General features: G+C 39.3%; 2 protein-coding genes across 3 annotated transcripts; one reads left to right on the forward strand and one right to left on the reverse strand.

Moving 5' to 3' along the window:
• Positions 1 to 2,528: 2,528 nt before the first annotated feature.
• Positions 2,529 to 6,026, reverse strand: LOC119901557. 2 transcript variants are annotated; one of them, XM_038717132.1, is made up of 3 exons: positions 5,749 to 6,026; positions 4,449 to 5,009; positions 2,529 to 3,427 (listed from the first exon to the last, which is right to left on the reverse strand). In XM_038717132.1, exons 2-3 carry the CDS (start codon positions 5,000 to 5,002, stop codon positions 3,286 to 3,288), a joined length of 696 nt encoding a protein of 231 aa, XP_038573060.1. In that variant the 5' UTR covers positions 5,003 to 5,009; positions 5,749 to 6,026; the 3' UTR covers positions 2,529 to 3,285. The 2 variants fall into 2 exon arrangements, with proteins under 2 accessions (XP_038573060.1, XP_038573059.1); XM_038717131.1 differs by having other exon boundaries at positions 4,449 to 5,013; positions 5,749 to 6,025.
• Positions 6,027 to 8,012: 1,986 nt separating this feature from the next.
• Positions 8,013 to 19,867, forward strand: LOC119901556 (type 2 phosphatidylinositol 4,5-bisphosphate 4-phosphatase-like; the record flags this gene model as incomplete). Its single annotated transcript, XM_038717130.1, has 7 exons — positions 8,013 to 8,302; positions 14,196 to 14,344; positions 15,264 to 15,370; positions 15,559 to 15,682; positions 16,323 to 16,397; positions 16,943 to 16,995; positions 19,780 to 19,867. Coding segments are annotated over exons 1-7 (702 nt in total), but the record flags the coding sequence as incomplete, so codon positions are not given.
• Between the last annotated feature and the right edge of the window lie 827 nt (positions 19,868 to 20,694).

A 20,694-nucleotide genomic window follows, 5' to 3' on the forward strand; every position in this document is an offset into this window, starting at 1 on the left:
GTCCCAGAGAGGATAAAGTTTCTTTAAAACATCGTTTCAGTTTTGTTAAACCTTTAGAAAAGAGGAGATGCATATTTTTTTAGACTATATGAATCACCCTTTTTTCATTGTCACAAAAGGAAACTATATTTAAACTTTCTGGACATTCTAGTACATATTTGACAGCTCTAGGCACAGTGTTTTTTAATCTGGATCTGGTCTAATGTAGTCTACATGTTTAAAAAAAAAAATATAAATCACCCTTTTTAATCTTCACAAATAGAATAAAGGTTTCACAAATGTGAAACTGTGTTTTAAAGAAAACTGTCTCTGGAATAATCTAGTTTACATTTGACAGCTGTAGCCAGAGTGATTTTGATCTGGATTTGTTCTAATGTGGTCTCGATGCAAAAAAAACCCATAAATATTTGCATTTTCACAAATAGAATAAAGGCTTCAAAAATCTGAAACTCTTAATTCTAGTGCAGATTTGACAACTTTAGCTAGACATAGTGTTTTTTTAAATCTGGACCAAATGTAACTTTCCCCTTAACTGCCGAATCGGAAACCAACTTCACTGTTGTAAACCTTTTTTTAGAACTTGTATACCTTATGGCTCTAGTATGCGCTCAGTTAACATTTTATTAGGTACACCTAGCTAAAAATGATGAATGCGATTCAGTACAAAAGCAATGAATATGATCTTCACAAAGTTTGTAATGTTCAGTTCTTTTGGATGCTTTAGTTTGTGCTATACCCTCATTATATAAATAAGTCAAAATGTTAGAAACACCTCTCAGTATAATGCAATACCGTTCAACAGCACCACAAATCACAGCCTCCAAAACGTCCGAAGAGTTGAATCAACACCTCTCTAAAGTTTCAGTAAAAGAACATTTTAACCTTCATGAGAGTAAGATTTATTGCAGGATTGTTGTACTTGACTGCATTAGTTTTAGCTAGGTGCACCAACTGTGTTTAAACCTGTTGAACATGTTTTTGTTCATTATGCTACTCCACGCCATTTATTTGATTTTTACATAAATTGCAGGAGGTACCTTGATTTGTCAGTTACCAAAATCAGACATTCTTGTCTTGTTATTTCAAGGGTTTTTAAGAAATATTTCCAGGAAATTAACAATATCACATTATATATGGATATTGCAATTTAAAATTACACATACCATGATAAAGGAGGCCTATACTGATTTATCTCCCATTGCAAAAGGTGATTTCTCAAGTTCAACCTGCTCTTTATTCTAACTTTCAACTTGTGTTCTTTTAAATTTAACACTTCCTATTTCATTGTAATAAACCTGACAGTGTTATTGTGCTTTTTACTCTCTCTAATACTCTCTGTTGGAATGTAAACAGCATTTTTGGCACATTAGAAGCTCTTAAAAGTTATGACATGTGAAGAAACAAATCACTGCATTTTGAAGTAAACTATCAAATAGTTCAAATGAAGTGGGCTGTTTATTCTGACTCTTGCTAAATACTTTCTTCAGCACAAACTTGCACCTCGTTGTGTTTGTTTGCAACAAGTTGCTACAATCCTTGCTAGTTTTCTGCAGATGTTTTTCTTGCAGCTGTGTGGTCTGCTAAAGAAATCTCATGTTTACTGCGTGATTGCATTTGGGTTGACCAGTCATGATTTAAATCATTCAAATCAATCAATCATCAAATTTAGTATAACTTCCTTCCAGGCACAAAATTATGTTTTAAGATCTATTTCATAACCATTCAGAAGCTAAACACACAGTTTCACAGCACCTCACGGCTCGACAAGTTGTGGCAATCAGGGATGGCGTTGTACAGCTACAGTAAAAAGTAGCGACTGTGAGAACGAGTTTGACACAGTGCAATATTCTCCTTTTAACCGACAGATATCCTGCCCAAGAAGATCTTGGCTCGAGACTACCTCAAGTCTTTGGAGCAAATGCAAGAAGAGGAAGCTGACTTTTAAAAAAGGACACTGGCTGAATTTTACATCTGGACAGATGTTATCAAATGTATATGCCATTCTTTGAGAGCAAAATGACACCCTGAACTTTGTCAATGCTTGTGAGTACATTGACAGAGTTCAGCTGTAGGGCTCATGGAAGACGTGAGTGGACATGGAGCTGAAAGTAGAGCAACATAGGGCAAATGAAGACTCAAAAACAACAGTCATATGGGAACGTAGAAGTTGTACTATGTGTCTAAGATAAATACTTGATGCCAGAAATCGAAATGTGTTACACTGACCTAAACTAAGCAGCCTTAGATGAATCATAGTGCCATCACCCCTTCTCTGCAGAATTGATCCCCTCTACAAAGATGATATTTTGCATTTGGCCCATATTCCTAGACTATCTTTGAAAGCTTTCTGGTAGCAGTGTCTTATATATTTTGTGCTTGTTTTGCATGCACAGTAATCAGGAGCGGTGAATTGTTCTTTCTTAACCACTCACAGGCCTGTATGAGCTCACTCCATGTAACAAACCAAGACGTAATGGGAATCCATTCCACACAGCTGGAGCACAGATGTCTCAGCTCCAGTTATTGCATTTTTAAAATATGAATGGGTGAAAACTTTATTTTAGAGGTGCTGTCAAACATTGATTTTCAGTGAAATATGCAGATGTTACTGATTCTAAGTTATACATCCGTTTAAAAAAAAAAAAGATACTGTCATGTCTGAGTTGTGAGTAGTTTATCAAATACTTGAAAGTTGTTTGAACTTATCAAAAGTACAAATACCTCTTATTTTTTTTCTCAGCTTTACTAAAAGCAACTGAACATGCTGTCTTTCCAAATGAAAACTCACACTCAGCCTAATAGATGTGACTATTTAAAGTGTATATAACAGCTGACCACCTCACAAAGCATCTCACTCAGAACGTACAAATTAATTGTTTAGATTTGATATTAAAATAAAGATTCATGCTGTCTGATATTCATGTTGCACCACGTGCTTTTTACACCACACTCTTGGTGAGATAGACGTATGAAAATGCAGTTCATGAATGTTGAATGATGAATTTCTGTTAGTGTGACCATGAGATCTAAAGGAGATTTAACAGCTACATATTCATCAAATCTCCCTGATAAAGAGGTTTATTTATCTGCTGATTCCAGGTTACACATGTTAATTTAGTAAATGTTTTGATGAGATAAGGTGCATATCAAGTGTGTTTTGTCCTCATACCACAGACTAACATAATCCTGAGTGTACATGCAGTTGCTACATGGTTGTATAATACACGGATATATCAATTCAATTCAAATAAGGCAAGAAAAAGAGACAACAGGTACGCGTCATCGTCACTGTTGGAAGAGTTTGTTGAGTCGGAGCTGCATGTTGAGCAGAGTCTTCTCTAAAGTAGAAAAATGGTTCTCCAGGATGTTTGCCATGTGCTCTCTTCCATCTATGGCGTCCCTTGTGTTGGCAAGATTCTCCTTCATGCTGAAAGGGGTGACAAACCACAAGTAAATGTCTGAGACTTTTTCACACATTAACACACTAGTTTGCAGAAGATTTATTTTCCCAAAACGTCACAACTGTCCAAGAGGCGTGAGTCTGTTCTCACACATCTAACGGAGCGAAAGTGTTAAGTTGCCTCCATTCTTTGCGAGTGCCACAGCCTCATCTCAGCCAGATGTCCCAACAGATGACTGTTGGAAAACAGTTGAAATGACTCAGATGCTCGTCTGGATGGTTTTTCCACTGTCTGCTTTGGCATTCAGAAAGTGTTTGGGATTGAGCTAAACAAGCAACACTGATCCGGGGTGACTCCCTCACTAACAGTGATTTAGTAATAATTCCACAGCAATGTAAGTGGGGATATTGCCAGAGTTCAAATGTACCGTTTGAGGACCCCTTAACATTTGATTACAGGCTATACACCGCCTTTCAACTGAAAAAAAGTATTAGATGGGTGGAGGGTATAAGAAAAGGGACAGGGTGAATTATGTATTTTTCTTCTTACTGAATGATGGGTAGTTTGAATGTTTTTGGAAAGCTGGGGAAGGTCTTTTGACTTTTTCTCATCCCAGATTAATTCTTTCTGAGATTTATTGTAAAAGATAAATAGTTAATCACAAAGATGCCATTCATTTTTATATTGAACTCTACACTCTCTGAAACAGCTGTCAGGAAGAAACATCTCCAACACACCGAGCCATGCTACACTGGCATCATGTAACTGATTTGACGGACAGTCAGACATCTGATCTCATACATATATATTTATGAAATATAATCCTGGGTTATGGAAAATATTGTGGTGCTGAAGTCCATCAGCAGCCACAGAACTGCCACCTGTGCTTATTTCATTCATTCTGTGGCTGCAATTTATTTAGCAGGTCTTGATTCACAAATAAAGAGTGGCTGTATTTTCTTCCAAGTCAAGGAGAGTGGTTAATTCCCCACCCCAAAAATTCTTTTATTAACTCCATCAAATGATCTGTGGACTTCTGTTTCTCACCTGGTAAGGACCCCCTGCTCCTTCCCCTCTTTCCTCTTCTCCTGCAGAGAGACAAAGACCTTCTCCATGGTCTGCATAGTTTCCACCACACTCTGGTGGTCTGAGTGGATCCCCTGGACCTCCTCTCTGGCTTGGTGCTCGTAGGAACTCCCTCCGTCCTCCATCCCGCTGGAGCTGGACACAGCCTGCAGGGCAGCCCTATTCTGGAGAACAAGCAGACGGGACCTGGCGAACTCCTCAGGTCCGGCTATGTTTTCCCAGCAGATCGGAGAGGACGGTGGTAACCAGAAGCGCTGGGTGCAGTTGACTGGTTTTCCTGGGGTCTCTGTTACGAAGGGGCTGTCAGCAGGGAAGCTGTGGAGCAGGTGCAGAAGAGATGATCCAGAGCCCCACTCCCAATCCTCAAGGTCTGGTTCCCCATAATCTTGTTTAGGGGGAAAAGTAGGAAGAGGCCCTGCTGCCCCTGCCCCTGCAACCTCTGCTGGGAAGCAGACCCCCAACAGGAGTAAGCAGGACAGGCAGAGTAAGGCACTGCTCACTGCCCCTTGGAGCATCTCCAAACTGGCTGAAACAAAAAGTATCAGGCTTTATTAGACTTGTGGAGCAGTATACACACACACACAGCTGTAATGGTTGGAAAAGCCATCTGTTTGGCATCATGACAGATCTGATCCACTAAACATTTTTCCATTGTGGTCTTTTCCTGAAACAAAGCGATTGTTTTGTTTACACAATGGGTCTGCTCTACCTTGCACCAAAACAAAACAGAGACTACTGCATCTTCAGCATATTTTAGGAAGCAAACACAAGACCTTTTTTAGCGAGCTATAATAAAAAACGATCAATTCCATGCAATTTTTAGACAGACTGTATTGTACCTGTCAAGGAGGACTGGAGATGTTGATGGGCCAGTACATTTTAAGTTAGGAGATTTGTTTCACCATACAACAAAATATGATTTTACCTTCAAAATAAAAGTATAAATTATGCACCATTTAATAAAAAGAACATGTTGAATTACAGTGTATTCACGCTAGGCTACTGCCACATATTTCTCCACACATTTTTATCTTCAAAGGGTGGCACATTTAGTTTTACATCAACCATTATTGCCGGAAGCTATCCTGTCTTTTTGGTAGCTTCATGGTTTTCCAGCAGCAGAAAGTCTAAAAACTAACGGAGCATCACAGCTAGTCCGCAACTCCTGATCACTTCAACAACTTTCACCCATACAAACATCTTTTTCCTCGTCACCGTGCAACAATTTCATGAATATCTCGTGTATGTAATGTTTCTTTACCTTGCAAAGAAACCGCAGCGACGAAGCAGCCTGTTAGTGCTGTGACGCTCCTCTGGTGCCTGAAGTCGTCGGAAAAAATGAGTCGCTGACTTGCAGCCTCTTACATGCGATCTGAATCACAATTTACTGGCCCAGTAACAGCAGAGACAGGAGCCAGGGGTTTCCGTCAGAGTCTCTGGAGTAATTAAGGGAGCCGTATCCAAAAGAATGTAAACTTGTAGTATGGCTGGGAATGCCTTTACAAGTGCAAACACCAAACGTGCATGCTGGAAAAAGAAAGTGTCTGATGCAGGAGCTCTTCTGTAACCTAACAGTGTGCAGCCTTTTTGGTAAAAGTGTGAATTTGCAGCCTTTGTTCCTCTAAAGACTAGAAGTCAGTGAGCCTGTCAATAGAGTAGGAGTGTATGATGCTCCAGGAATTTATGGGCCATTTTACAATGTCCTAAACAGGACCAGCTGGCTTGAATGTGCTAAACATCATGCAGTCATACCTGTGCATTGGAACAGTTTGTTGTTGTTCATTTATACACATAAACATATAGTTATCCTGATGTTTTAAGGACACATAGCTATGAAGGTTTAAATGTACTGAAACTTTGGAGGCACTTCTAATTCATTCACACCATCTGTTGATTTTGTGGCCAGAGAATGAATTTGTATATTCTGAGGCTTACACCCATCATGACATAAGCAACAAGGAATGGTTTGGCACAAACAATCGAGCGTGTTGTAATTCTAGGGGAGGAATGGACATGAAGCACACCACCAATATTTATATATGTACTGTGAATCTCAGGACAAAACATGAACACTGTAACTCTTATAAGGGCAGGACTGTAAAATATTGGAAGACTCTGAAGTCCTGTCCACACACAGAGATCACAGATCCACAGCTAGTGGTGGCAGCCAGATGTGGCCTTCAGGTCCTGCTAATGATTTTCAAACCATTTGGGGAACAAAGAGTAGAGGTTGTGGTTTGAAGTTTCGTTTTAACAGAAATAAATCAGGTGGAAGAACCAGAATAATACAGTATGATTTCGATAGTGACTCAGTCAGGTTAAAGTGCTGACTTTCAGATTCCTACAAAATTACACTTCTCAACCAATCAGGATACACCAACTGCAACTCATCAGACACACCAGAACATAAAGAAAACAGCAGTATGACAACAGGCATAATCTAAAAGGGTCATACATTGATTTCATAATTATGTATATAACATGTGAATTATATGTAATTACTTCAGCAATGTGGTTTCTGAACTGTTGTTATATGCCAATAAAGCTATCAGAACAGTCTAGTAAAGTCAATTTTATTTATATTCATGAACAAAACATTTGCCACAAAGAGCTTTACAATCTGTACAAAATATGACTTTATGATATTTATAATATGACCTCTTTTAGACCCTTGTCCCTTAGAAGGAGGGATTCCCTACTTCAGGACATAAAGACATGCAAAAGATGTTGCACATACAGAATTAGCAGATGGCTATACTACACTGACAATATAGAGACAGAGAATGACAATAGTAAAGTACAAACATATATTCCATCCATCATTGTCAACCGGTACAGGGTCGCATGGGGGTTGGAGCCAATGCCAGCTGACATGGGGCGAAAGGCTGGGTACAGACATATATTATCAATCCTGATGCATTTGCTTTGTGTCTGAGCAGACCAAATGTTTCTGTTTACTTGTGGACACCCTCACGCTTTAGTCTGATGTTCAGACTTTAATCTTTGTTTTTTTTTATGTATTTTAGGCTACTGTATATGTTTGCATCTAAAATATTTAAGTAGAGCAGTTGCCGTAGGAAGAATTACAAAAAACACCTGCAATCTGTCATGAAGGGTTGCCAGTGGACATAGCTTCGTTTTAGTGGGTCAAAATATAAGCCATTAAGGTTGACAATCACTGGTCTTAATTATAGACCTACATTATAATACGTTATTACAGTGACATCTAGTGGCGAACACTGGACACGCTGCTTTATTGATTTATTACTGTGTCCCTCCATCATTAAACAAACTCACATTTTATCTGCATGTTTGGACCGTTTTGGACATTTTATATTGTAATTTTTGGAAATATGGGTTAAAATCCAAACAGGCTTAATCCTGTTCACTACAATGCACTTCAAAACAAATTTAATTAGACTTTTCACACTAAATTCCATCACAGTATCCTGCGCGTGCAGCATTGTGCTCTCTGTGCGCAGGGTGTCAGAGCTCTGCCCATGCCCCTGGTCATGTCAGTGATGGGCGGGGATCACCGCAGAGCTCCTCCTCCTCCAGGCTGCCGTCACCGAGGCTGCTGGACGGGAGCAACTCGGCACCACCAACAACAACCAGCCGGCTGCTCCTCCGTGCTGAGGGAAGACTCGGTGCAGCCAGGAGCCTCCCCACCGCCTTTGCCCGTCCTTTCTCACCGTCCACGGTTAACGACATGGCCTCCGACGGCATGGACGAGCGATCCCCGCTGTTGTCGGGCCCCAACTCGGAGAATGTGACCCCCACAGCTCCCCCGTACCTGCAAGATTCAAGTCCCCGAGGTAAACACACGACATGTAGAGCCCCGCAGCCTGCATGCTGAATCATTTTGGGGCGTATCGAGTTTGTGCGTAAATAAAACTGCAGCAAGGCAATGCAAGGCAATCGGCAGCTGGAGAAAGGTGGAGCTTGCACTGTGAGAACTGGAGCAGTGGGTTAGAGAAGATGGGCCTACAATAACAGCAAGCTATGTTTTTACTGCAGAAATGCGTACATCACGACTCACTGGGGCCTGTAATGTTTTGGGTCTTGGCAAAAAAAATAAAATAAAACAAAAAGATAGGAGTCGTGATGTAGCCTCACTGGATGTGGGCTTTAATGTTGTGGAATGACGGGGGAGAATTTAGCCATTGCAGATGGAGGCAGCCTTTTGTCCCAGCTGCAAATCAACAAAATGCCCAGATGTGTCCTTTGTGGATGGGGCCAAACCTACAGCAAAACATAATCTTAACGTCATAATGTTACGTCTAGCTGTCAATTTGTACGTTTTCATGAAAATGAGACTGTGAACCATAAATATTTGGCCCTTAATGCAAGGGCAGTTTGAATGAGTTATTTAATGCATTGCAACTTCAGTAGGCTACAGTTCAAAACCTATACACTTACAGGCAGGAAATTGACACACTTTCCACATTTTGCTTTGTAAACAGCTGAATGTAGGTTACAGTACCATAGCAGGGCTGAATGACCCAGGCAATTACAGTTCATAAATCCTGTGTCTACTCGGTCTAGCAGCCACTGTCAGGACGGGCATTTACACTGTATTCAGTCTGATCAATTTCTGAATAAGGTAGCTGACCATCAGATTCCAATTTGAAGCTGGAGACATGCATTATGTGTCTTTTTGCTGGAGATGAGAAAAATTCCTTCTTAGTGTTTCTTCAAAAAACATGCAGATCAGTCTCTCCCGTCAATGGATTATGTTTTTGCTATATGCCTTGTCTTGGCAGATTGGTGGATTTGTCTTTCAAATCTAATTTAACTATAAAGTCTGAAGTAAATGTAGCTTCAGACACTGTGGATAAAGATCTCTCTGACTGTATCTTTTTGTGGGCTCATAAGAAACAACATGTCTTTGCCTTGCCACATGAATGAATGAATGAATTCATTGACTGTGTAATGCTCTTTTCGGAGCATTTCTGAACAAATGTCTAATCCTGCAGAATTTATTTCTGAAATAAGATTTTATTTCTCTACCGGATTATTCATAAAGACTTTAACTCTGGACTGTAATAACCTGTAAACTGACAGCCTGCTTGGATGTTACAGCACTGACTGTATAAAATCCTAAATGAATGTCAGTATATTTCATGGCCTAGTTTCTTCTCCCACCCTCTCTGCAGTCTGGATAATGGCTAATTCCAGACTCTTTGGGTTTGTTGGGGTTCAAGCCACAATCAGCCAATTTGTAAACTGGATTAATTTGGGTCAAAGTTGCCAAAACGGAGGCATTATCCTAAAACACAATGACACTGCATTTAGGAAACTGAGTAAATGTGAGCTGTTCTTAGAAGTGAATAAAATATGTTATTTGTGAAAGTGAAACCCTGCTCTATTCATTTCCTGATTTTTTTCCCCAAAGAAGTAGGACTCCTTTACCTGATTAACTGAGTTGTCCATAATTGTTTTATAGTCAGCAGGAACAGGTAGAGATTCATTGTTTCAATGTTCTCTGTGTGGTGGTGGTGAGGGGTGGAGACCAATGACCTTGGCTGCATCTGAATGGTTAGATTTGACAAGACTTGATTTTGTTGCCGCTTGCTTGATGATTTTGCGCTTGAATGGCAGAACAAATTGACTGCAACAAAAGCCCGTGACAGAGTTTTAATCTTGACAATGATAAACAAATGCTTCAGGTTGCTTCCATTCAGAGACAACGCTTTACACATATAGGAAAAGCTGTTAAAATGCACATTTGAGTATTAGAGAAAAATGACATTCAAGAGTTGAGTCAAGAATCTGCAACAGTTATCCTCATACTGGACAGTTTTAACTAGCTAGGATTGAGCCTGGTGATATTCTACAGTTTTTCTTAATGTCAACAAAACCAACAACAAATTGATTCTACTAATAGCTAAAGCCTGATAGATTCCTTCATTACAGTCAACATGGCTGTCATTAAACTGTAGTAGTTTTAGTATACAGCAGTATTCTGCTCACTGCAGGGGTGTACACTATCATCTTGTATATAAAACAGCTGTTATAAATGTTAACAAGATAAATGTTTAATATCATGATATTAGCGATATTATCAGTTTTATTGCATGAGATTGATCTACATTATGGTTACATATAGCAGCAACAAAAAGTGGTGTAGTAATGTAGAAGTGGTTTGAACACCTTTAGAGAAAAAGAGCAGAGGCGCTACCTCACACAAAGACCACATAGGCCGCCATTTAGGAATTGAACTGACAAAGAGACAAGACGCGCCAGGATCTGATGTAACGACTGTTAGGTCGTCAGCACATCAGATGTTGGTTCTTTAAAAAAAATTTTACTTTAAATTTGTGGCCTGATTGATTTACTTCTTTAGCAGGAATGGGCCATAGGTAGAAAGTACTGAGACAGATTATTTCCTTGTTGGCAAAAAGAAAAATTTAGAACAACACCAGCCTTTTCCTCCCCGTGACCCTGTACGCAGGATAAGTGTTTGACGATGGATGGATGGATGGATGGACCAGCCTTTTCCTTTAACTGTAAATAGATTTTTATTTAATGCCACACGGGCAACAGGAAACAGAATTAAAAGCAGAAAACATCCCTAAGCAGCTTGTGTCTGCATACCAGCTTCTCTGTTGGCCATGCTGCACCACAAACCACAAGTCCCACAATCATCCAGCCAGCGATGGCACCAGCTAGACAGGACGTGGTGGCTGTGTGTTGTGGTGCTGTCGGTGGTTGTAGTAGAGTGTCTTCTCGTCTTACCTCTGGCTCTGAGCACAGTGAAAACCTATAGCTACCATATTCAGTTTCAGACGTGCATTAGGACAACTTCAGTGCACACAGAAGAGAGAGGAGCGAGTAAAAACAGGCCTCTCCTGAGAATGAGCCCTGGTGGTGGAGAAGTGCTGACTGTGTTTGAATTTAAGGATTTTATTTCACACATGTTAAATGGGAATGTATGGCTGAGAGACTACTCAGTATTACATTTTGGAACTAAGTAGTGTGTTTAATAAGCACCACCATCCCCTGAATGAGAGGTGAAACGTCTTAGCCAAATCCAGTTGCCTTTGATTTAACACTCCTTGGATAACTATGACATAGATGATTGAGAATCTTCTCAGACAAACACCTCCATGTGCTGCCTGCACACAGTAGGAGTGTCCAGTCTTTGGCATGCTTTGATTGTATTTCTGAACACGTTTACCCAGATGTAGACCGGGTGTCCCATCTGTCCCTGTGGTGTCGACTGGTTGAGTGTCTCTGAATCTCATAGCCAAGCTCCTTTAGCTGTTGGCTCATGTCATTATCTCATTCACAGCGAGACGAGAAGAAAATTGGTCATATGTCAGATTAGATGCCTCCTTTGTGTTTGGTCAGTAGACTGGACTTCAGGCTTAACAAAGACTTCATAATGTATCAGAAGACAATGTGATATACTGGATTGGTCATTTGTCTATGGCTACAACAAATAATTATTTCTATTATTGATGAACCTGTTGTTCGTTTTGTCAATTAAGCATTTAATTGTGTGGTCTATAAGAAAATATGGAGAAACAACCGTCACAGTGTTCTTAAGCCCGGGCTGAGATCTTTGAATTTCATTTGCCAACAGCCCAATAGATATTTAGTTGTTATTTAGGTTGAATTATTTTCAAAATTTTTGTAGATTCATTTTCCTTTGTCCCATAACTGCTGGAGCTGTGCACCAAATTTGTACAAAGTATAACTGCAGACATGCATACATTAAGTATGACTTTGCTTCTAAATTAAATGAATAATTGTTGCTGAACTTTCTTCCTTTTTTTTTATTTTGCACGATCAGAGTTCAAGAGTCAATTACAATAACAAATGACTATATTAATTAAATTAAATTAAATTAAATGGTTTAATGGGGATTTTAAATCATTGCCATGGTATCACACATATTTGTGAAGTATGCTTGAATACTACAGTAATAGTAAAGGTAGTGACTGGTGCAAGTCTATGGATTAAGTTTTTTAAACCCTGAAAAACACATGGAATGTAGACTAATTACACGAGGTTAATGTGGGATTAAACAGTACAGAGTTCATTTGAATGGCTGCTGTACTTAATTCACAGTGGTTCTTTCAGACATTAAGAGAAAATCTTTAAGTCTGTAAAGGCCGCCATTTGATCATGTTGATGATGTTGACCATAAAACACTGGCTTTTCTTCGTTTCTCAACTAAAATAGTTAGGTGCTTATTAGCCTCATTAGCAGAAAATTTTAATTTAGCTTCCCATCCAACTGAACAAATCTAAACCCTAATATGTTCATTTTATCGGTAGGCGGTGCATCTTTCCAGTCACAACCAGCTGCATACTGTAAGACATTTATTTCTCTCCATATGTTTAAGAACACATTTTATTACATTACAAAAAAGTAGCTCAAATGTTACATTACAACGTATTGATATGTCCTCATAATGCCATGGCCTCACAATCAGAAGACTGGCACATACTATATGTTACATGTCACTCTGGTATCTAAAAGGGCCCATTGTTTCTTTCTTAAACTTACAGAATGTGCTTGGCCCCTGACAAAGAGTGAAAAGTCACATGTTGAGCAATCACAACCGTACACTGGCTGTCATGGGTTTTAATACCGTATGTGCAGGAGTGTTTCCTGGTTGCCTATGACCTACAGTACACTAGGTTGTAACAGTTACTAAGGGAGTCATAAGTCAGTGAATGACGTTTGTGTGGTTATGTGTTTTTGAGAAATTTTAATATTGGAAATGATTTCCCCTGGTAAGATTTGTAAGCCATGTTAGCTTACAGCTAGTTTCTATAACTAGTTGTTTTGGGATGTATCAGATTTTTGTTTTTCCAATAAATTGAGTGGCTTATTATAAAATTGGGTCTACAAACTACCATTATTTTCATTATCTGTTAATGTACTGAATATTTTCTCCATTAAATGTCAGAAAATAATTCTGAAAGTGACATGTTGAAATGTTTTGATTTGTCTGACCAAAGCAACAAACACAAAGATATTCAGTTTGCTGGAACCAGCAAATGTTTGGCAGTTTTAGTTAAACAATGACTCAAATGATTATTGAATTTTAAAAATAGTTGTGTAAAAAATTGTCTGTTGACTAATTGACTAATGTTTCAGCTCTATATAGAATATTTGAACCAATACAAATTCAAAGATACACACATTTGGACAGAAATCTTTTTCTTCTTCTGTTGTTTTGTTTTGAGTTTTACACAGAGACGCCAAGAACTTAGATTAAGACTGTGTCTGCTAAACCCTTGCCAGAAATTAGATTTTGCTGTGCACTGTCCATTATGAATGGGTAGTTAATTTCCAAACACAAATTCTTAACTCAAGTGCCACACACTAGATCTCTTCCAGAGCTTTCAGCTGCATTGTGTGGCCGTTATCGTCCCATGAAGTAAGTGGACCTTGAATTAAGCTTGGGTTATCCTGTATCTCATCCTCAACCAATGAAAATCACTGCACAAACTTTATATTCCAAAATATAAACATGATTTTTACTGGCCTTGGTGGTATACCAAAGCTGTTTTTGTAGTTATGTTCTTGTGAACCATTTTCAGTGTTATTATCTGTTTTGACACTGATTTATTGTTTTGAGGCCGTGTGAACACTTGGGCACATTTCTGCTAACAACATCATGAAGTGTTACACGTGCATGCGATTAACAGCTGGCCGTGTGTTGTGTGCTTTGCCCTCCTCTTCTCAAAGCCGAACTACCTCCTCCTTATACAGCCATCGCCAGTCCCGACGCCGGCGGTGTGCCTGTCATCAACTGCCGCGTATGCCAGTCGCTCATTAACCTGGATGGAAAGCTGCATCAGCACGTGGTCAAGTGCACTGTCTGCAATGAAGCTACAGTAAGTGGATGCCACTGTTGAGGCCAATGACGGCTTTATAAGTGATTGTTGGAGCGTCACAGAGTCGGAATAACTCAACTATCGAGTTGAGTAAAGCCATTTAGCCTTCTGTATCAATGATCTTCTCTCCTTCTTTATAAAATCATTACATTCATCTCTTTCGCAACCTAATCACATGTGCACTAGCTTTTCCTAGTGTGACAGTCACATCCAGCTGTATCTGAGTGCCTGGTCCTGTATTATTATGCAGCATCAATTTGTGTGACGCAACACGTAATTTGTCAGCAATCAAGAGAGATGCCAATATTTTTCATCGTGTCTACCTTCAGGGCCTTGCCAGATGCTGATGTAGATATCTGTTACATCTATCAGTCAGTCCAGTGATAAGTGCTCCATATGACTCGAATGTGCCACCTGCGTCTCAGCCTGAGTAACTGAAAGCTTTCATAGACCTGTCAGTGTAGGCAGCAAGCAGAATGAATGGCTGTCATCACAAACACTCGGTTGGGAAATGCAATTTCCACTGGCTGATATTTGTGGTGCTTATGCATCAGCAGAACCATATGATATTCTGTTACGTAGGATCCAACGCAGTGCACAGTTGACGGTGTTTGGCTTTCAGCTCAGGTTCACCAGACATAAATCTAAATCTGGAGCGACATGCATCATTCATCCTGTGATCAACTTTGCATAAATTAAACAGTTCTCGATTCCAAAACTAGCACATTTGAAATTTCTTCTTAAAATGTAAATTTATCTTTTATATTTAGCCTTTTTTTTAAAAACTAAATTTGTCTGGGTTTTAAATACACCATGACTGAGGACTAAAGTGTTTTAAACCAATTTTATGGCTGTGTTTTCATGTTCTGTATTAAACTGATTGTTCCCAGTGAGCTGATTCTTTTATGTTGCCTTCCAGCCTATCAAGAACCCCCCAACAGGGAAGAAATATGTGAGGTGTCCCTGTAACTGCCTGCTCATCTGTAAAGACACGTCCAGGAGGATAGGATGTCCTCGACCAAACTGGTAGGTGGCAGGCAGCAATGTTCAGTCGGTTTTACCCTCTTATTTCTCATTTCTTATATGTTTACTTCTTTTCCAAAGCCAAATTTGAGGCTCTGACAAAATGTCGGCACCAGGAAAGTCAGCTTTTATAAGCTTGTCTCGGATTGTTTGTAATCATATGTTTGTCCTTCCCTTTCTTCCCTCGACAGCAGACGCATAATCAACCTGAGCCCGGTGATGGTAATCCCCGAGGAGCAACCCGCCCAGCCGGCACTGCCTATCCAACCTGAGGGGATGAGGGTGGTCTGCGGTCACTGTGGCAACACCTTCCTAGTACGTAAACCCACCAAGACAACAAAACTAACCAATCATAGAGTTGTTCATGCAGAATTGTGCTGCTGTGCTGTTGTTGGTACGTGCATATTAATAACCTTAGCAGCGTATTCTTCATTATCAGTTTTATAGGGTAGTTGTTCTTGGTGGTATAGCTTGTTGTTCTGCACATCAGGATATTAAGCCTTTATTCAAGTTAGTCCAAAGCACACGAGTGCTACAGAAATGTTTTTCTCCTGTTGATCTTTTATCTTTGTTGAAATGAAAACCTCCACCCAGATTCTGACCGAATATGATGTTTTTAAGTGGCTGGCATTCATTTGCTGCACGTTTCCTTTCCTTGCCTGGCTCATTAAAAATCACACTTCATTGCAGTGGTTACAGCCTTTTGAGATTATCCCCATTTGAATTGAAATTGTCTTCCTACATCCTGTGTTGATGATAGTATCAGTATTTTTGACATGCGTCGTGTTCACTTTCATAGAGGTTTAAAAACCTTTGTACTTTAATGAATTAAAGAACCTTTCAGGTGTCTCATTGAAGGAAGAAGGTATTGAATCAGTATGACACAGACTCGCATGTCAAAATCAGCGGTATTGTTCTCTTAATGTGTGCACATTGTTGCTTGCGGCGTCTGTAGGGCAGTGAGGACGCCAGGTCATCCCAGCCAATGTCTGGCCTCCCCAGCGATGGCTCTCCGCCAGCACAACAGCAGGTTGAGAAAGCTGGTCATACTGGTGGACATATTAACAACAGCCTAACCTGCTCCAGTTCAATCTGCGGCCTTATTTACACTGGTGATAATATGACGTTGTACACATATGGCTTTGAAGGGCATTTTAGTTAAAGAAAGGTAAATTTGATTTTAAAGTGTATGAAAATCAAGATATTGAAATGTTCATTCCTCCTTTGAAGCCAGATGTCAAAAGTCACATATTAAACTTGTGTCAATAGGGCCTTAAATTATGCTGATCTGTGATGCGATAAACAGTTTCATAACACTGCTTTTTTTAACATCAGAACACTAACTAACATATTTTAGATGCTAATTTAGCCAACCTTTTGATATTTTCTCCAATACAGAAATAATCAATTGAAAAGTTGCAAACCGTCATGACTGATCATGTAAAATCAGTAGGTCTTGTGTTGATTGTTCTAACAGTGAAGGACGATTATAGTGTGTTCTTACATGTCCGTGTTCACATGTGCGGATGTTCCTCTGTAATATAACTTAACAATGCTTCTTCTGTTTCATCACAGTGGATGGAGCTTCGGTTTAACACGCTAGCCAAGTGTCCCCACTGCAAAAAAATGTGAGTCCATCAAATCTCTAAATAATTGAGTCAGTTCATAAAGGTCACAGTGAAACACACATTTTACTTGACTGCCATGAAATGTACATTTTCTTTTTTCTTAGGATTTATTTTCAGTCTTTAGATGGACACTGGTTACAAAATAGAATCCAAACATCTTATTAAATAAGAAACCAAAAGTTTGTTTTAGCTCCAATTCATGCATACTTTATATTTAAGCTGTTTATATTTCTTACAGTTGCATTTGTAAAAATTTCTCTGTGAAAATAATTTGCAGACTCTTGAAAACCTACTTAAGTGTGTAAAATTTTCCTTAGAACATTAAGTCTGCAGTGAGTTTGGTTTAAGTTACATTATTCTTGCCTGGTTTTAGAGTTTAAGACTGTTTATTGTGAATTGCCTCATAGTTATAATGTAACTTAACAAATACTAATGCACGCTTGATGTTCACTGCGAAGAGTGTCAAGAATCTGCAACTTCATACTCATATTGTACAGAAATAAATGGAAACCAATGGCCGCCTAAATCAGTCTGATTACTGAACACAGTAAGCATGGTTTGTAAAATGGTTAATAATGATGTAAAGGTTTAAATTATTTGCAGAAAATGGGCTTAAACATGCAAATTCACTGTTATGGTCTTTAAAAAGGGTGCTGCGTAGGTTTAAGCCATAAACTAGTCCAAATACAAATCCTCATGTGACGTCACTGTAGTTTTTTGGAAGGGACTTTTTGTAGCTTTAATTTTTCACTCAGTGCCATCTTGTTAGTAGATGGAGCCAGAAAAATCTAGATTTAGGCAGTATGGTGGAGCTGCAGTTAGGTGACCACCGCAGTGTTGGCTCTTACAAGACCTGTCACATTAAGGTGAACATGACCTGATATATCCAGCTTTAAAGCCCTTAATCTTAATCTTACCAGAACACGAATTAATGTACATTAGAGGAAGCAGAGTGTTTTAAAACACTGACTTTCTGTAGAACAGAACTTTCCACTTCTGCATTGACATCAACTCTCAGCTATTTGTGGTTTGGTATGGCACAGCTCGTCATACATGTGAATACTTTTAACTTTCAGCTCCTTGGCTCTCGTTGCTGGAGAGGTTTATATGCTTACTTTATGGATAAATTAATTTTAATTAGATGCCGCCCTTTAGAGGTCTGGATTTTGTAGTTCTCGGAAGGAGAGGGGAGGAGAAGTAATGGAGGCTAATCTGGATGTGTGACAGGAATCAGAGCTTGGCCTTAATACATGTAATGGCAATGGGATCGGAGGTTCGCAGGGTTGAGAGGTGGTGGGAGGGCATCGAAAGGTGTGTCTGAAAGAGATGGTTCGGACAGTATCTACTGCAGGCAGACCATCTATCTTTTCCCATATCTCTGTATCTGTCTCCATTCTGGTCTCTGTCTCGCTCTGTACCTCTTCTACCATCTTCACCTTTATTTCTACCTTAAAACATTACATTGCAGACAAAGAACTTGGTCTCTTCTCCCAAAGCTGTACAAATTAAACATGTGTGAGACAAAAATGGATATCTCATCTGGATACACAACTCAAACCTTTTCTGCTAATCAACCCATAAGAAGTCAGCAGAGATCAAGGGTATATACGTGCAGTCCTATATTGAGCAGTTAACACACCATGGACGTTCTGTTTCACCAAAATTGCATAACAAACAAAGCTTATACTCTTCTGGGAGAGCATTAAACTATTAAATCTTTTTTAGCTAATGGTAACAATAATTATCTTTGACTCTCCATTTCTGTCTTTCCCTCTATCTGTATCTGTTTCCATCTTTTTAGCTCTCCCATCTCTGTCTTTCTGTCAGAGAAAAAAAAACAGAAATCAAGTGACAGTTGAAGTAACATGGACTCATGTGGTGATTTTACCATAATGCGTGTAGGGAACTGATACCTTTTGGTGTAGTAGCACCTTTTCAGAGGAACACCACCCAACTACATTAGTAATGTGTTGTAGTTTTAGCTGTTTTTCCAGTCAGACTGAGACTGTTGATCCAGTCTGGTTAATTCTGGTTTTGCAAGTGATGTTCATTTGAAAAGAATCCCCAACTCCATATATGGTCACAGGTTAAATGAATGAGATGGTCGGTGGTACAAATGTAAACATTGAGTTGAACAAAGAGGAAGCGTGAAAACAGGAGGAGAATGTTTAAGATGAAGCAAGAGTAGGTAAGAAATCAGGTGATCAGGCTCCCCTAAGCCACCTGAATACCAGCGATTCCTGAAGAATGTTTGAGTCCCGTCACATGAGGGGCATGTGAGAGCGGAGAGGGGGAGGAAAGTAAAGCAAGCCGTTGAGTTGCATGTGACCGGCCTCTGGCGCTTTCATGTGGAACTTAAAACACAAAGAGAGAGACTTTTGGCTTGCAGGATTGTCGTGTGGCTGTAGAGTGAGATCACTGTAGCAAAAAAGGATGAGACAAAGAAAGTATCAGGCCCATCATGCAGACCATTTCAACCATATCATACAATGTGTCCATCAGGCTCCTGTGTTAAATTTTATTAACTTATACAAAGGTAAAATATATTCAAGGTAAATTTTAAGTTCAAGTAGTTTTGTCATTCCAACCATAACCACATAAAATACACACAAGAATGAGATGCTGTGTCTCTCAGGGCCAGAGTGTAAGACAAACAAAACACAAATATCTAAAATGTATTCTGCATGTTAAATGTCTTTCTGCCCTGAACCTCTCTAACAGTCTCTCCTTGCATGCTGGCCTTTAAAAAAGTATTTTGCTTCTCTTCTCAATCTGTTTCTGCAGATCTTCTGTTGGCAGTGCGCTCCCTAGAAGGCGCTGTTGTGCTTATAACTATAGGAATGATCTGCATTTTCATTGGAGTGGTCTAACAGTAAGTAGGCTTCTGTCTTTGTCTGGTTTGTGTTTGTACTTTTTAATGTATGAAAGTAACAATTTAATGTTATTTGTATAAAGCGCTTCTCTGTGACAGCATTTAGCAGGAAGTATCAGACACAATAGTAAACAAACACAAGAGGATAGTGACAAAAGAGAAACAAGTGGGAGTAGAAGTGAGTCATGAGAAGTCTTTTTTAAGCAAGACAAAAGTCGGCAGCCATGCTAGCAGCTCTACGAGGCTGTGCAGGTAAGCATGTTGCAGGTATAATGTTTAAAATGTTCACTATCTGAGTTTAGCATGTTAGCATGCTAACAATTAGCATTAATGACAAAGGATGAAGGGATTGTCATTCATTTGCATTTTTTGTCATGAACCAAAGTATTGCATTGTAGTTAGTTTAGTATAGATTATATTTTGTATAAAAACACACTCAAACCACATATGTGAACCATCGTAGTGCTAGAGGAAATGTCCGGGGATCACCAAAGTAAGTAGGATTCATCTTCTGGGGACCGTGAATGTCTGTGCTAAATTTCCTGGCAACCCATCCAGTAGTTGTTGAGATATTTTAGTCTGACTAAAGCGGTAGACTGACCGATGGGCAGACAATGCCATCCTAGCACCACGCCGCTAATATGGCTAATAATGTCTGAGATCTGGAAATATCCAGTAGACACTGGTTAGCGGACCTGAGAGTAAATTACTATATGAGCACAACAAGTAATATACACATGTGATTTGCAGTGCAGAAAGAATTAAAAAAATGTATAAAATGATATAAAAGAGATATAAAGTGACAATCTGTGTAGTGGTTTTGCACC

Source organism: Micropterus salmoides, unplaced genomic scaffold, assembly GCF_014851395.1.
Source record: "Micropterus salmoides isolate LMB-PRFRI ecotype aquatic unplaced genomic scaffold, ASM1485139v1 Ms_hic_scaffold_1369, whole genome shotgun sequence".
NCBI classification, from domain to species: Eukaryota; Metazoa; Chordata; class Actinopteri; order Centrarchiformes; family Centrarchidae; genus Micropterus; species Micropterus salmoides.